The 17,936-nt window shown below is 37.0% G+C and overlaps 1 protein-coding gene across 1 annotated transcript in view; it reads left to right on the forward strand.

Moving 5' to 3' along the window:
• Positions 1 to 4,860: 4,860 nt before the first annotated feature.
• Positions 4,861 to 17,936, forward strand: part of LOC104070703 (methylglutaconyl-CoA hydratase, mitochondrial-like) — a gene marked incomplete at both ends in the record, with an annotated part of 44,478 nt that continues 31,402 nt past the window's right edge. Inside the window, 2 exons of the mRNA XM_009579623.1 lie at positions 4,861 to 4,928; positions 5,028 to 5,115. Coding sequence (XP_009577918.1) covers positions 4,861 to 4,928; positions 5,028 to 5,115 — 156 coding nt within the window. The remainder of the gene's footprint in view (positions 4,929 to 5,027; positions 5,116 to 17,936) is intronic.

Consider the following 17,936-nt stretch of genomic DNA (forward strand, 5'->3'; position numbering starts at 1 on the left):
AGGTGAATGTCAGTGCATTAGTATTTTTTAATTAAATACATATTTTTTACTTTATTTGAGCTTCTATTTAGTTATCTCTAGGGCTGAAATGTATTACAACTATTGACATTTCAGAACTTTTAGCCAAGTTGCATTAGTGATCCCATTGCGAATTTTAATGGACTTAGAGCTTTTGTTCTTTAAATTATAGATGGAGTTAGGAGAAGTATCTCTTGACTCAAGTGTTGCAGTGTCACTTTCTGCAATGTGAGATAAATATTTGTAAAATTTAGGCTTTACACTAGAACGACTCTTTGTGCTTATATTTTCCAGCTATTTTTAGTTCAGTTAGAGTGTGTAAGACAGCTTTTTGTCCTCATCAGTTAGAATTTTAACATGCATAGAATGGGCAGAACAAATACGGTCTCGGTTGAAGTTGTTTTTCAGAGGTTGGAAACTGATAACTAGCTGATAAATTGGAAAATCTTTCCCTTCTTTTGCTCTCTTTAAATAAAGCAGGACTGAGTAGATGAGATCTACTAATTTAAGAAGTGCAGAAAAGATTTTTAAGTGGTGTGTAGAGAAAAAAAGGTGCAGATATGGGATTTTGAAAAGTGTTTTGGTGTTTTTTAAAAGTACTGCCTAGTACACATCTGTATGATTTTGCACTTAAATACTTCTTGATAAGGTGATCAATGGAAACCACCAGAATTGTGCATGATACACTCACCATAGATTCTTGTTTTGCTTAAGAAACTATTCTAGAGTAATAAACATCTAAGTCAACTTGTCTACCTTGGTTTATCTGAGTAGTTACGTGAGACAAGCTTAAAAATAACTTAGCTGTCTTTGAGTCTCCCTCCATTTTTCTGTGCATAATTTTTTTTTTTTTTTTTTAGTTATGAAAAAGTACATTTGGATAGATCGTTTGTGTGAGTGTGTATACTTAATACAAATAGACGTATTTCCATAAGTACTTTTTATACAGATGTAGTTAATCTTTCTTTATAACTCAGACAAAATTACTAATATGACTGTAAAGACCGGATTTATTTGTAAGTAACTGTTTAAATGTGTTTCTACCAAACATTGAGGATGAATATTTTTTTGAAAACTAGAAAGTACAAGATAAAACAGATAAAAATCATTATGTAAAGTTAAGATTTCCTGTGTGCTGATATAAACTATAGTTAAACCATGATCTAATCACTTCACTTAAATTGGTCCACCCTGTTTTGTACAGCATAGAAAGAAGTATGATCTTCTCTCTCAGCAGTTTTAAACAATGATAGCATCATCTATTTTTGCTATCACTCTTAAAATACAAGAACCTTTCAATATGAAATATTTACATGCAAATCCCAAATTTAGTGTACACTACAAAATGAGGATGTTTCTGGAAATTTACAGGTATTTTGAAGCTATCTTTCATATATGTATGTATCTTTATCTCACTAAAAGATATTTCTTGTTTTTATTATATATTACTTTCATCCAGTTTTCTCTTAAACATTAAGAATTAATCACAGACAGCTTTCTTTTTTGACAAAAGTAGCTTATAACCAGAGAACATATTGTACGTTTGCATATGCTTTTCCTCTGATGGTTGGTTAGGCTTGTAGTACCCCAGGGATATGACTACTTATATTAGACAGCATTGGATTCATCCTAGTCTCTTGGAGAGCCTAGCTAAATTATTTTTTAATATGTGGATGTAATTTTTAGTAGATGCACGTTATTTGCTGAAGAATGTTCTGAAATAATGTGGAGATGACTCCCAGGAACAACTATGAAATTAATACTGAGTTTAGCATTATGTAAATGCTTATTCCTTCTTAGTATATCTGCTACTTCTTTGACACCATACAGATACTGGAATTTTATTATTATTATTTCTCCTGATATTTGTTGATGAATGTGATGATGACTTTAATTTTTTTTTTTTCTCTTACAAATAGATTTTTCAAACAATTTTTTTTTTTTTAAAAGATTTTGGAAAGCACACCTATATGTGGGTGCTTCAGGAAGAAGGAACCATGGTTAAATGCTTCAGTTGACAATGTAACAGGTATTTTAAAATACATAAAAATAATCAGGTTTTCTCTGTGACTAACAATATTTGTCAGAATCGTTACCTGTATGGTAGTATTGTCTGAACATTTTGCTCTTTTTTTTTGTTTTTCTTTTCTTTATAATTGGGTTGGTGGGGCTCTGCAGTGTTATGTGGAGCCAGCTTATTGCTTTTTGCCCTCATTAGAGAAATTTATCCCATCTAAAATTGATATACCCATGTGACCAGGGGTTTAAATCTTGTTGAATGCACAAAACAGGGAAGATTTACCTTAAACAGTTTTCGCCAGGAGATTCTTGGGGTGGGCTGGGGAAGGGAGAAGGATTAAAATCTCAGCTGGAGATCAGAAAGCCTGTTTTTCAATTTCTGTTTTGTGACTTTGAGCAGGTACTTAATCTATGTGTAGTTTGGTCACTGATTGATACATTGGGAAAACTTCGCAAATCTTAACTGCAGTGTTAAAAAAACCTAAGAATTTGTTTTAAGGATGCCCAGGTACCGTAGTAATGGCATATTAGAACAAAACTGACTCAAATGAGAATTCAAGGAATGTCTTTTTGTATACATCACTGCAATATGTAGTTTTCTCTTGTAAACGCTTTATGCTTTTCCTGTTGTTCTTGCTTCATCTGTTTTTTCCTATTTAAGAAATAGAACAGCTGTGTGGGTGTCATCTGTATTAACCTCTTATTTTTCTGGAGAGGGAGGCAGAAGTGGTAGATTTATGACTTGGTACGACACTGCTAAGAAGAATCAACTTGTATGGTTTGTCTTCAAACATCATCCCTTTGTAGGTAAAAATATTAAATGTGCCCTAATGTTAAATGGAACTTCCTTCTGAATGCACTAATATTGGTGGTGGAGCAGCAGTGTTTGAGCTCTGATGGGAAGAAGAAAACTACAAGTGGAATAAAAAGCGTCGTTGCTGTTGAAAAAAACATGCTTGTGGAAAGAACTTTATTTCCTAACTGAACAACAATTTGGGATGATAGCATCTCAAGTTTATTCAAACATCAGATTTGCAGTGTGCCTTAGAGTTTAAAATCAAAGCCAGATCAAGTGCCTTTTTGTTGCTTTAACGTGTGGTGGTGCTGCTTTTGCCTAATTGAACATGTGGAGTATTTGAATTTGGAGTAATTCTCCTGAAGAATAAGTTGTGACAGTAGAATAAAAGTGCTAGAGTCAGAAGCACTACTTGAATGTTGTCCCTTTTGCTTGAAAGAACATAAACAGATTCCTGTGTAAGTGCTGAATAAGGACCCTTGGAGGAGGTCCTAGATGAATACTTCCAACTATGGGGAGGAACAGGTAGGAATTTAGGTTTACAGAGCAAGGGAGTGAAGGTCATTTGGGTTAGCCAGGCTCCTCTCCCCTTTTAGGAGGTATCTATACAGAGCAATGGATTGTACCTTGGGAGCAAGTAAGAGGCATCTGTGCTCTGGTACTTGGGTTTAACCATTTTTATTTGAATCTTGAGAGTGGTAGCTGGCGAATGGAGGACTTTGGTTTCAAATTGGTAGGTGCAGAAGGAGCAGGAGCTGTCTTTAATCTCATTTTGTGTGCGTGCATGTGCACATACATGCAGGAGGAAGAAGAGGAAGGGGAGTGGGCTCAAGCACTGAGAGGTCAGTCCTTTGGGAGGACAGGTTTCTTTGAAATAAAAGAAGTAGTATGCGCTGAGATGACAAGACAGGTACCCTGTGGAGTCTGCAAGAGCCAGATTACATATAGATTACATGTGCAAATCTGAGTGGGGAAGTAGTAAATACCCAGGCAAATACTGAGTTTCTGGAATTTCTTTTTTCATTTTGTAGACTGATGGCAATACTGTGGGCATTTTTGTTTGAGATAGAGGGCTCCCTTTTTGTCTTTCATTTCTGGTCCCTGTCCTAGTCCTTTGTCTTTCTCCCCTTACCCCTGCATTCTCTAAGTAAAAAAAGAAGTCCTTATTGATAAGACCTTACCAGGACTGGATAATATAATAGGACTGTGTGCTGGCATTTAGAATTCAGGGAATTCTAGTTGTTCGGGAAGTAATTGTCTAAAAGATTGCTATAGGCTTGGTAAACTTAGACATTAGCAAGATAAACTTTTCAGAGTTTTTCTGTTTGATAATCGTGCTTGTTAAGCTGGGGGGGCTGAAATAAGGACAATCGGTGTTTCTGCTGCAACATTCAAACCAATGCACATGTAATCAGTCAGTGAGACGACTGATCTCTAACTGGACTAAGGGAGATGTGAATTTGCGATTGGAGCTGTGTACCAAGCACTGAGCGCGGTTTTTATATCTTGGGGCTTAATTTTTGTATGATTTATTTGTTTCCTGTGATAGCATTCTTTCCGCGTTTGTGACTTCCTTTTACCTGTATCAGAGTTGCCAGTCTTAGCTGTGGTAGCACTTTTTGCTTTAACAAGTCTCTGAAGGCAGGCTGTCTAAATATGGAAACATATGCTTTACAATTAAGTATCTTTCCTGATTGCATGTCAGCACTTCACACAAACATGAAATTTGTGCATGCAATTGTGTAATTATACATTCAGCCTTGTAAGTACTATTTCCATGTGAAGGTGTTAGGGACATATTTTCGTTCTTCAAATAAATGTAATTTCTGTTGAACGTTGAAGTGTTTAACATTGGAAAATGTAAGTCAATTTATTTTCTTTCAAAAACTCAGTAGTTAAGTGATTACACTAGCATTTTTTTTGCAGTCTTTAGTGATGCTTTTTCTATAATTTCAAAATAATAATTTACATAGATAATATATATTTTACTACATTGTAACAACAATACAATTTTTCTTCCCCTCCAGGAATTGTGGTGCTTGGATTAAACAGATCTCATGCCAAGAATGCACTTAACAAAAATGTTTTAAAAATGGTAAGTGAAAAGAATAGTTTCTAGTGAATAAAGGTGAAGTATTGGAATTAAGTACTTTAAAAAGTGGTTGGTTATTCCCCTTCTTCCTTTTTTCTGTAGATGTCAAAAGCTGTGGATGCTTTGAAATCTGATAAGAAAGTACGAACTGTTATACTCCGGAGTGAAGTCCCAGGGATATTCTGTGCTGGTATGCAAACTTAATTTTCCTGAGAGGCTGGAAATCTATATCTAATATTCCACAAAAAAACCCTGATTCCAAGGAAATGTGCCTTTTGTATATATTAATCTCAGTAGCAAACAAAATATTTTTGTATTATTTTCCTCAATTGCTAACAAGAAGCAAATTATTGGTTTTATCTATCATAAAGTATTTCAAAATATGTAGTAGATTATCCATGGTGGCGGAAAATTATTTAATTGAGCTCCCAGAAATTTTGCATGTACTTCAGAGTGAGGAGCAAATAATTCTAGAGGCCATATAAGGAGGCTGTGTAGAAAGCGGTATCAAAACCATATTTTAAACACATTAAAATTAACTTTTAATTAAAGAAACATACTTAAAATTAAAATTCATTATGAACGTGACTGTTACTGCAGACTGAATGTATTCTCAAATTAAAAAAACCCAAACCAAAATAAAAAGGACACACCCCAACCCACATATCAAGCAGTACATGTGTCCTGCCAAAGTGCTCAGGAAAACAAAAGCTCTCAGCTACTAAACACTGGGAAACAGAATTTGTCAACATGTCAAAATCAATTGAAGCAACTGTGTCTCTTGTGATATCAAGTGAATAGTCTCCTTATTTTCAGATGTCACATCCAGTTCTTACTTTGTTCAAATTTAATTTAAATCTGTTTGAAACTGAAAACAGGAGTAAGTCAGTTTCTACTTCCTAATAGATGAATAGAGCTGTCAGGAAAGAGGAGGAGATCAGTTCTAAAATCTTTATTTTCGGATCATTTATGCAGTCATTAAGCTTGCTAGCCACACAAAACATAATTAATTCAGTTTTAAATGCAAAGTAGTTTTTCCTGTTTTTACATATGTAAAATTTACATATGTATTTTTACATATGTGTTACTAAGTACTTTTAGTTGAGTTTAAAATTCTTTTTTGTTGTTTTTAATCAGTCTGTTTTCATCCAGATACAGTTTATCACTTACAAGACTTGTGAAAAGAATTGTCTTGAAAAAAGGGAGTAATCAATTCAGCATTTACTAATACATACCAATAGGTTAAATACGCGTGTATTAATCAGCATATTTAATTTAAAGGTTGTATCTTGTTTTAAAACAACAAGTTTTAAAGATCAGTAGCTAATAATAATCTTCAGGAAGAAAAGTTTAAAAGCTGTGCTTTTTAAACTGATGAAGAATGAGCGTCAGAGCAACTCATGCAAATGGAGTTTCAAGTTAGATGTTATGTACTTCATATAAAAAAGTGGCCATTAGTTGAGATTTGTTATCAACTGCCCTTTTTTTTTTCTTTTTTTACTAGTTTTTCATTTAACATTCATGAATTTTATGGTAATGTTATATAGGAAATATGAGAGCGGAAAATGATTTTGAGGGAGAGGATCTCAGATATGCTATTAATATTGTATTTAGGAGCTCCAGGTACTTCTCCAATATTCTTTGTTGGCTGACTTTGCAGACCTCTTTTGGAATTAAGATTTAAAGTAGGCATTGTTGCCTGTTTGTCTGGGTAAAAAAAAGCAACTTAGAGTATGTATACACAGCTGGATGCAAGGATATTTGCGTGTGGACACTAGGAAGGGAAATTAGCCCTGAAAAGAGCAGTGTGAAAGACTAGGGCTGGATAGCTATGTCCAGATCTTAAACCAGGGAGTAGGGATAAGGTGTGGACCAGGTGTCTGTAATTTTTTAAAAAAGTGACAGGCCAAAGGGGGGTCCTGAGAAAGGAAACTCCTGCAGCTGAACCAGTGAAATAAAGGATGTTCCAACAATGGTAACTGAAATTCAGGATGAACCAGGAGACTTGAGGCAGAGTTTGTCAATGAAAACAGGCAGAAAGAGCTCAGTTGCTGAATGGGTTGCTTCTATAGATGACTTTAAGGGGTGTCTGTGAAGAGAATGAAACTAGAGAAAGCATAGCGGGACATGGAGAAAACAGGTAATGGCTTAGGGAAGTAGGATGAAGGGAGGAACATATTGGATGTAACAAGGCATTTTCTGGAGAGGACTTACTCAGGAAGTTCAGTAGAACAGAAGAAAGGGTTTTCAAACTTAAATGTTAAAGGACAATGTGTTGTTTCAAGAAGACTTAATTTCCTTAAAAAAATGCAAGGATCATCTTGTGAAATGTTGTCACATTTTCTTATGCATTATAGTGCAATTCAATTAGGCTAAACTTTGAATGTTTGTTTTATTTTTTGTATTTCCTCAATTATGTTTTCTTGCTTGCATGTGTGGGAATGTATGTTTTTAAAAATTCATTTTCTATGATGATTTTTTGGACCACCATCTGATGTTTTACAGACCACAGATTGAGAAACTTGTCCTAGAATGTAATTCCCTTTTATGTGTGGAATGAAATCCAAGATCCTTAAATCTTGCCATTCCTCAGCTATCAACAAAAATCTGTGAAAGCCACAAGCCAAGTGTCTTGTTTCCTTCTAAGGGCTAGTCCGCAAAACATGACATCCAACTGTTTTTCACAAAATGACAGTGTGGGTGATTGAAAGATTTAAACTCTGTTGATGACTGATGTGGATTTGAGTATGATTCCAAATTATGGAATTTTTGCATGGTGAAATGGGAGGGAAAAAAAAAAAGAAAGGAATTGTATAAACGAATGTAGAGATGTGCCAGCAATCATATCCTTTCATTTCTGCATAGAGATTCGCTTTCAATCTTCTACTGATGTTTTCTTTGTATCTTCCTTCTTGTGCTCTATACATCCATGGGCACAGAAAGTTCCTCAATAATGCTCTAGTGCTGATCAAAAGGGACACCTAGAAGTCAATGAAGAGCTTGGCTGTCTGTGAGGCCTCCTTGTGCTTCCCTCAGAAGTGCTCTGGCTGAGTCACTTCTTGGCCCCTTTCTTTCTCTGTCTAAAAGCAAATCAATAAAGTGTTGGCCTTTCTGGAGTGAACATGTATGACCAGTCCTGGCCTATGTAAGCTACCCTGTATGCCTGCCCAGTTCTGCAGCCAAGGCAGGTGAGTCTCTGCAGGAATCTTTTTATTTCCTGGCAGTGTTCCGTTCTCGAGGAAGGCACAGTCTGTGCATCGGATAAGTGTCCCATGGGTAAAAAGTCTGTGATCAAGTAATTAAGAGCTATATTGTGTTCACACAAGAGGCCGAATTACATTTACATAGGCAGTTTGAATAGCTTCATTTTTCATTATTAATGTAATTTGAACATGTATATTAGTGATATTGCTCAGGTAGTTTTGTGAGCAGATTTTCAGGGTTTTTTAATCTTCAAAAAATTTCTGGAAATATAAGTGTGTGCATAGTACTGTTGGGAGATACGGTACTGTGAGGAAGGACTGTTGGCAAGTTGTAGCAAAACCTTATTTTGGAGTGGCAGTGTATTCTGGGAGACAATCTTACAGCTTCTTCTGATCTTAACTACATGAGATCTGAAAGAAGTTAAAATAAAATCCATTCCCTAAGAGCTATTTTTTTGGTCTTCAGATAGTGTTTGGTAATGTTTGTGGTGCAAAGAGTCGAACAACCTAATAGTGCACCTTAAAGCTTTTGTTGTACAGTTTCCTGAGGCTTTGAATAAAAGGTAAAATAATATTTATAGAACTTTTAGTTATAGAATTTTGCACTTGGAAACGTTGTTTCGGCAAGCCAAAGTGTGCTGCGTGATTCCAAGTCTTCTCCTTTCCTCCTCCTCCCCTTTCCCCCCCGCCATCCATGTGTCAAAATATGGATATTTGAGATCAGGCAATACTCTTTTCTTTTTAAAAAGTTTTATTTGTTGATGGTTACGGTAATTAAAGGAACAGACTCCTTTTACATTCTTTTCTTTCCCCCTTTCCACCTGCTGTACTATTGTTTCCCTTAGGACTGCCACATTCCTCCAGCCCTCTTTACATGTCCTGTCAAGAAGGCACTTGTATGTGTTTTAAAAAAATGTATTCCTCATGTGTTTGTCTCAGGCAGTAACTTACTGGCCCATAGTCCATTGGTTCAGTTTACAGCTCATACTAATAAATAAAACCCCATGCTACTGTTTTACAGTTCAGAGTAGTTACTGTTTTATTTTCCTTCCTCTGGTGCCTGGCCGACGAGGTCAGTTGCTTAACTCTGACTGTCCCAGCCCAATCAGAGATTGTTTCTTTCCTAAAAGTCCACATGTGAGTTGTTGTCAGTTTCCCTGCATCCATCCACCCTCTGTTGATAGACAGAAAAATTCTGCCATTTCATATGGGAGGAGAATGAAATGCTGTGATTCTATAGAGGAACAGACCACTTCTGGATTTCTTTTTGCATGGGAGAATTAGAAGGAGAGCTTTCAGGGGCAAGAAGCTCTAACTTCTTGAGATTTTTTTGGTGACTGTGTTTAGAGTGTAATTGTTAAGAACAGGCTCTTCAATATTGCTTCTCCAAAGTGAACTGCACTAACTGAAATAGAGGTTGTGAGATAGATGGATTATTTACTTTGTATATGCATGCACACAAAGAAAGAGAGCTTTGGGGCATTTTTTGGTTGACAGATTTGAAAAAAATGTTGTTCGTTGGAGATCTTATTTCAGAAATCTTTGAGACATATCAGAATATGGATAGTTAACTTATTTTTTGTTGTAACCGCCTTTCAAGACAATTTGAAAAATATGGATATTGGAGCTCTTCAAACCGCTTTGACCTAAAAGTCACTGCAGCTTGGCCAATAAAGCCCCTTCTTGGAAAAGCAGAAGTAATCTTTCTGCCAGCAAAAATTCATCGTTTGGGTCTGTGGTGCAAGTAAAGCCAACACAAATGCTTTTCCTGTTGGCATAACTTGTCTACATCAAAATTTTGTTTCTAGCACAGCTGAATTGACTGTATGGTGTGTGGTTCCCGGCTGCCATTTCCAGCTGGTGTAGTTTTTCTGGCAGAAATTTACAAAGCAGACAAACCTGGTAGAGCAGATCCTTGAAGACTTCTTTGTTTATGAGGTTTTGACATGGATTGAATTGAAAAAAGGAGGAAAGGAGTTCCATAATAGCTCTCAAATACTTGACCTATTCTTATTTTTGTAGAACTAGCAAGAGTAGCAGGGAAGTATTGCTGTAGATGTAGTCTCCTTTTTCCCTCCAGTCTCTGTTAAGCAAGCAAGGAGAGAGGGAGTATTTTCCCAGAGCATGTTTCGGTCCTCCAGATTCCAGCTCCTGCACAGGAACTGATGAAAGAGTTCATGTATTACTCCACCATTCTTTTCTGAGGATTCAGATCATATATGAAAACACTTTAGTGTCTTCTGAATATTTTTTTTGCTGTGAATACATTTCATTCCCCAAAATAAATGCCTTCAGAGATAGACTGTAGCTTCCTTTTTTTCATTCCAGACTTTCACCAAGGTTCATATTCAAACGGGTGCCAGCTGCTTGTAGACTACTAGGCTCAATGACAGTTCCATTTCCCTTAGAGCAACATGAGTTATGTGAAAACCGGCAGGTTGGTCAGCTGTGTGACAGCTATGTCTTGTGAGTGTATGCATAGTAATCTGTTGAGTTTGGAGTCTACAGCTTGCATTTGTCCCACATGTTATTTTACTTCTTAATTTTGTTTCTGATGTTGTTTCTCTGAAAGAACTAATAATAGCTGTTATAATTTTCTAGAGCACATGTTGAACAACCGAGCCAATAAAAAGTGCAGTTAGGATTGTGGTTTGATCCCCTGGTGGTTTTCCTCCTGCAAAAAAATCCCAATAAGAAAAACTGGTTTAAATATCTTTCTTTTGGAAGTACCTCAGTCAGATAACTCCAAATGGTCCTCTACTTTGTACCCAGAAACTTACTGAATTTCAGAACAAATTGGAATGACTGTGGATTTTTGAGAGCTAGAAAAGTTTATGTGAAGCATAAGTTTGTCCTTGGCCTTAAATTCGGCAGAGCTGCTGTGTTCCTAATTGATCACTTACACGATTCTAGTATTGGAATGTAGTTCAGATGAGTTCAGCGTGTTATTTGATTCCTGTTACTCTGCCCGTTCTACCTCAACCATGTGGCTAATTGTAGAACAAGGTACTGGGAAATTAGCAAATAAAATTGCTTGTGGACAAGCACATGGTGGCACAGTATGCTAACTAAGCTGCATGCTTAGTTTATGCTGCAAAAATAGGTAAATATGCATACAACTTTTAGCTGCAGAAAAAATACAAATGCGAGGTTTCCAGGAAGTTTTTCAATAAGAATACGAGAATGTTTTCTTTACCTCCAAAAGAATGATCCATTCCTGTTTAAGAGGCAGGCACAAGGAATGAGTAGGAAGTTGGGTGGGACTGTCAACAACAATGCAGTCTTTAAATCAGCTCTAATCAGCTCTGAATCTTTCAGCTAAGAATCACTTGTCTGCCTTCTCATTGGTGATTACAATGCCTGACTTGAGAAAATTATAGAAAAGTGATTTTTTTGTATATTAAGGTTTCTTAAAGTTATTCTGTAGTTGGGAATAGAGTTTTTAAACCTGTGTATTGGGTTAACATGGCAAGGTTTTGGTAGCAGTGGCGTGGCCTCTGTGAGAGGAGACCAGGAGCTGTCCCTGTGTTGGACATGGCGAGCTCAAGCCAGCTCCAAAACAGACCCATGGCTGCCGAAAGCTGAGCCCATCAGTGATGCTGGTGGCACCTCTGTGATAACATATTTAAGGAAGGGTAAAAAAACTCTATCACCTCTGTCATAACATATTTAAGAAAGGGTAAAAAAGGGTAAAAAAAAAAAAAGCAGCTGTGAGAGACAGGAGTGGGAAAAAATGAGAGAGAAACAGCCCTGCAGACGCCAAGGTTAGTAAAAAGGAAGGGGATTAAGTGCTCCAAGCACCAGAGCAGAGATTCCCTTGCAGCCCATGGAGAAGACCATGGCGAAGCAGGTTGTCCCCCTGCAGCCCATGGAGATAGCCCGTGGAGCAGATATCCACACTGCAGCCCGTGGAGAACCCCACACTGGAGCAGGTGGACATGCCCTAAGGAAACTGCAGCCCATGAAGAACCCTCCCAGGAGCAGGTTCCTGGCAAGAGCTGCGGCCTGTGGAGAGTAGCCTGTGCAGGAGCTGGTAGGTGAGGCCCACGGAAGACCCACAGTGGAGCAGTCTGTTTCTGAAGAACTGTACCGCACAGAAAGGACCCATGCTGAAGCAGTTCTTGAAGAACTGCGGCTCATGGGAAGGACTCACGTTAGAGCAGTTCATGAAGGACTGTATCCCATGGGAGGGACCCTATGCTGGAGCAGGGCAAAAGCATGAGGAGGAGGGAGTGGTGGAGATGAAGTGTTATGGTCTTACTGCAACTCCTGTTCCCCATCCCCCCTGCGCTGCTCAGCAGTCGGGAAGGAGGTAGAAGAGTCAGTAGTGAAGTTGAACCGGGAAAGAAGGGAGGGTGAAGGGAAGATGTTTTTAGTTTTGTTTTTGTTTCTCACTATCTAACTCTATTTTTAATTGGCAATAAATTAAATTTATCTTTCCTAAGTCGAGTCTGTTTTGCCCATGATGGTAACTGGTGAAAGATCTCCCTGTCCTTATCTTGACCCGCGAGCTTTTCATTGTATTTTCTCCCCCATCCTACTGAGGAGGGGAAATGAGAGAGCAGGTTGGTGGGCACCTGGCAGCCAGCCAAAGTTAACCCACCATATCCAGTTATTTTGGATTTTCCAAAATAGGACTGAAGCAAGACCTTTTTTCTTGAGGAACTATGAAATTGAGGATGTACTTGTATAAAGTCTCAGAGGAACTTGCATAAAAAATGTTCTAAATAAAAGTAGTCAGGAAGCTTTCTCTCCAGTTGAGTACACCAGTACTATGTAATTAATACTACACAGAAGCTAAAGTGGATTAACTTCAACAGAAGAGACTAAATCTATAGCTGCTTGGTTCTTTCTTCCATCCCTTGCCTGAGACGCAAGATTCTTTTCATCAGGCTTGTGCAGGACTTTTGTTTAGATGTCTCTCTCTTCCTACTTTGTGTGCTCTAAACACTTGTCTGTGAAATACTGTGTGTCCCTCTCCTCTAGTTTTTAAGTTCTCTAATGACAACTTTAGTTACTCCTTTAGTGCCGGGAGCAATTTATAAAAACATTATATTTCTGTCTAAGAGAGACTCCATTCTTCCACTGATTGAAGATTATTTGAATTGAAAGTACTTTCAACCACAGTGTGCTTTTCTCCTGTGTCGAAGTTTTTCATAGGCTCTAGTGGAAGTAGAGACAACTTTATTCATAGCTAATATTGCCACAGCATAAAACTTAAAAAAAAAAAGTTTCTGGTAATTGGTTGTATTCTGCTGGGATGCTAGTTGTGGATATTTCCATGCAATTTTTCTTCCTTTTTTGGTCTTGAATGAGCTGTAAACTGTAGCTCACTGTGATTTGTGAGCACAAAGCTGGTGAATAACAAATTTAAGATCAGGCCATTAGTGAAAGATAAATTACGAAAGCCAGCTAGAGAGCCATCTTTTTAGCAGTGTTTTTCCTTGATTGATGTAAGTTTGAGATTTGCCTTTTCAAGCTGATGAAACAGAACATCTGAACATTCCTTCTCTTGTGTGGCTTGTGACATACATTCAAAAATGGAAATGTAAAAGGTTCATTTATCCCAATAATATAAGCATTCTTCTTTCTCTTTCCCCATTAGAATTGAAGCTGTTGTGGACTTGAGGTCCATGCTATTACTTAAGATTTACCTAAAAAACCAAGTCTGTCCGAATTGGTCCTCGTCCTCTAGTTATGTGGTGATTCTTGCCAAGCAAATCAATGTTTTTGTGGACAGTGACTTAATAGGAATGATCAAGCTAGTGCTTTACTAGTGTAAGACAGAGTTCTTACCTAAGCTTGGACTTTGTAATACAATCACGTGGAACTACAAGCCAACACCTACTTCAGTTATTTAAAGTATGGGGTTATTTTACGTGATGGATATCTGTCTTTAGAACTAATTTTGAGCAACAGAGGGCTATGCTATACTTGATGTCATTCAGCTGGCTTATGTGTGCTGGAAAGTATAAAAGCAGAATTAAAGTGTGTATCTTTCGCTATTGGAGAACATAATGAGGTTGTGGTAAGTTTTAATTGCTGATAAAAAATCTAATTTTAAAATTATTCTTATGTTTGCATAGATTGAAGAATTGTCTTAGGCTTTAAATCCGTTAGAACAAATGCACACAATGAATGTGGTATTTTCTGGAAAAATTTTTTTTCAGTGAAAAGTTTTCACCTAAAAATATTAAATTCTAGGTAAAAGATGTATTTCTGAGAGAGTGGAATTTAGTTAGTTCTTTAGTTTAACCAGAGGAGGATAACAGGAAACAGGAATGATTTTCCCAAAGCCTTTAAAAAAATTACTGGAAAAGCATGGGAAAAATTGATCAAATTGGATGCCTAAAATTATGAAATTGAAATATTAGGTACAAAATAATTTGTTATTATGTTCTGGAGAAGTAGTCACAAAGCATAAATATACTGGTGAAAAGAGAAATTTATTTGTTTGGATTCCATGTATGGGAGTCCATGTATGTTCTCCAGGGTGTCCTCTCTTTTGAGTAGCTGTACAGAAAACCTAGGGAGACAAACTTCTGGAGGATGCACTTGGCCTTTTTGAGTTCCCTTCCTACACCTAGTTTACACTAAGTTGAGTGAAAATTTTGGAAGTGCAGCTTGCTTTTTTTAATGGAAAATAGAGGGTTTGAGCCTAACTTTAGAACTAAGACTTTTATAACCAAATGACTGAATGTCATTTCATCAATGAGAATAAATATAACCACATAGCTTGCGAATAAGCAGATTAAAGAGGATCCTGAACAGTTGGAGAACTTCTCCAGTTTTGTGAGATGTTTGAAACTGACACCATGCTCAAGATCTTCTGGATGGTTACAGAAATGATACAGTCAATTTGTAGTGACTTGGTATGCAAACTTGACACAAGCAGGAGCTGTGGAGAAGCATCTTCAAGTGTGTCCCAGAATTTAAATGAAAGTGACATCTTGTCAAGCTGATTATGAAGCAGAAAAAGGCACCTCACTTGAATACCTAGAATAGTGAAATGTGCGTGCAGACCTTACTTAAAGTGCTATAATGAATTTTCAAATAGTGAAGTCTTTTCTGGAGTGGGTTTTACCAGAATAGACTGAATTAAAATGGAAAAGATACCAGATGCATGCAAAACATTTTATATTGAATAAAAACGTGTCTGCAGTGGATATCCTTAGGTAGTCAGACAATTTGTTTTCCCAGTTCCTCTTATAAAGAAACTCTGCTTTCTGGATATAAAATATATCCAAATTTTTATTTCAATACCTAGGGAATAATCAGAAATAGTTTTGCTCTGTATTGGTTATCTTTTTTAATACGCTCCTCTAAGGTTTGATCCACAGATGTCTTTGGTGATATAACTGGCTTATATGAGCTTGTATGGATTGGAAATGCATTTTCAATACCCATATTATGTGCCTACTGCAACTGCAATGCATTTAATTTTGGTTTTAAGAATATGCTCTATAGTATTTCTTTCAGGTTTATACAAACCCACTTTTTCTAGGTTACCTGTGTAGATGACTTCCTGCATTTCATATGCTTGTTATAGTTGGATTTGACTTTTGGAATATAGTCCTTGTGGCACTGTTTAGGATTGCTTAGGAGTTGTGTTGAACTTCGTGTACAGCTACTCGCTTAAATGCATCACACCTCTTCTTTTGTTTTTTTTCCTTTTCTATACTGTATCATTGACGTTTGTAATTAGATGACTATCATTGAACATGACACCCTGTAAGAAATTTTTATAATTACCTTTGCGTGTAGTATAGACATGCGCAGATGAACTTGACTATGGTAAAAAAGACTTACCTGGAAACTTGCATAACCATCACCAGACCAGTTCTGGTGTCTCTGTGCGTGTATCGAAGTCTGAGGACTGCAAGATTCAGTGCTGCTAAAGTGTTTGATTTGGTAGGGTGGACTAGTGGAGCGGATGCTGTATCTGAACAGTCTTTGTTTCTGTGAAAGTGACCAAAGTCGTCTTGGTATGCTTGAGATCCTCCTGTTCAGGAAAATCCTTAATACAGTGTAATTTGTCATCTTTAAGCAAGCTATAGGCTGTGTAGATTCCTGCATGTGTATTAGAGCTAGATAGCTGTTGATTTAGTATCTAAAGCTATAGGAATATCTATGCAGTCTTCACTGGTATCTTTCGGCTCTTTGAAGTCACACGGCAGTTCAGGTGGGTCCTCTGATGTCCTCATATGTGTCAGCTTTCTGTAGCTCTCTGTAGGTATTTTGAAGTATTTGGATGTTTCACCTGTGGTTGACCTATGTGCTAACAAATGCTTAGAGTACTAGTGGTCTTATCTTAAAATCTTGTACTGAACATGGCTGGGATGGAGTTAATTTTCTTTATAGCAGCCCTTTATGGTGCTGTGTTATAGATTGGTGACCAAAACAGTGTTGATAAGAGACAGCTGTCACTGTGAACAGTGCTTGCACAGCATCAAGGCCCCTTCTGCTGGTGAATCAGCTGAGGGTGGGCAAGAAGCTGGGAGGGGACACAGCTGGCACAGCTGACTTGAATTGGGCAAGGGAATACTAAATTGATAAGGATAACTTTTGGCTAGACCTCTGCTACCCAGGACACCTCTGGTAAATGCTTAGATGAGGAACTCAATTCTTTTTAACTTCTATTATGTACCTCTGAACTTCTGACTTTCCACTGTGGCGTCTAAGGTTCCAGATCTCTTCCATAAGTATTAAGTCAAATTGAGTAGTCACCTCCATTTGAAATACTCGTGTCACATCTGTGGGTATTTGACATCTTGATTTCTGAAGAAAGGCTGCTAGCTTTCTTCACAGTTCTCTGAGGTAGGTTGTCACAGTGCACTATATGAGCTAATTAACCCTTTACCCTGGTGTACTAAGTGCCTATGGCACCTGATTTCTTCATTGGTGAGGGAACTGAGCCTGCTTTGCCATTTATATCCTTAGCTGAGAAAACCTGCTGGCAAAAATAATCTGATCTCATGTGCTTAGTGGTAATGTGTGCTGGAAATAGAATACATGTGCGCAACACATGGCAAAAATAGTTATTGCATGGTAAAGAATTATTTTCCACTTGCTCTTGAAAAGAATAAAATGATCATGTAGCAGAGGTATTTAGACATATCTGAATCTATGGCATTTTCATCTTAAGACAATTTACAACAGTTAATTTCATATCTGTTTCCTTCTATAAGTGGCATAAAATAACACACAATGCAACTATGTACATGTGTGCTAATTGCCACAAATATAAAGAAAAACTTCAAATAATTAAAAATTTGTAGTTTCTCTTCTCCTGTCTGTGCCTACCACTTACACTGGTTTCCTTTAAGGACACCTTTGTTGTGGATTTACTGCAGTAAAAGATTCGTTTTTGCAGCATCTAGATTGAATGTGCAGCTCTTGAAAGCTAGAGGAGAACAAAATAACTAATCCACATAAATGTACTATAGAGTTGCTTATATATTCACGGTTATAATATGCTCATGGAGTGACGTAGGAAAAGGCGGAGATCTGGCCATAGTGAAAATGGTATGAATTTTGTATGTAGTTTAGTTTTTTTATGTGCAATCAGTGGACATTTGTTTTGTACCTTTCAAAATGTTTTCCTTTGTAAAACTAATATAGGTAATACGAAAATGAAGAAATTCTGAAATTTCTCTGTAGGTCATTTTGTCCTTGTAAAATTTTTACTTTTTTCCTATTTAAGCGGTGTTCCCATATGTATGTTTTAATAAATAGAAATATACGTGTGCTTCTGTTTATACAGATCAGGCAACTCTTTTATTGTCTTATACCAAAAGAAATTTAAAAG

This window comes from Fulmarus glacialis, unplaced genomic scaffold, assembly GCF_000690835.1.
Source record: "Fulmarus glacialis isolate BGI_N327 unplaced genomic scaffold, ASM69083v1 scaffold4976, whole genome shotgun sequence".
Classification (NCBI taxonomy): Eukaryota; Metazoa; Chordata; class Aves; order Procellariiformes; family Procellariidae; genus Fulmarus; species Fulmarus glacialis.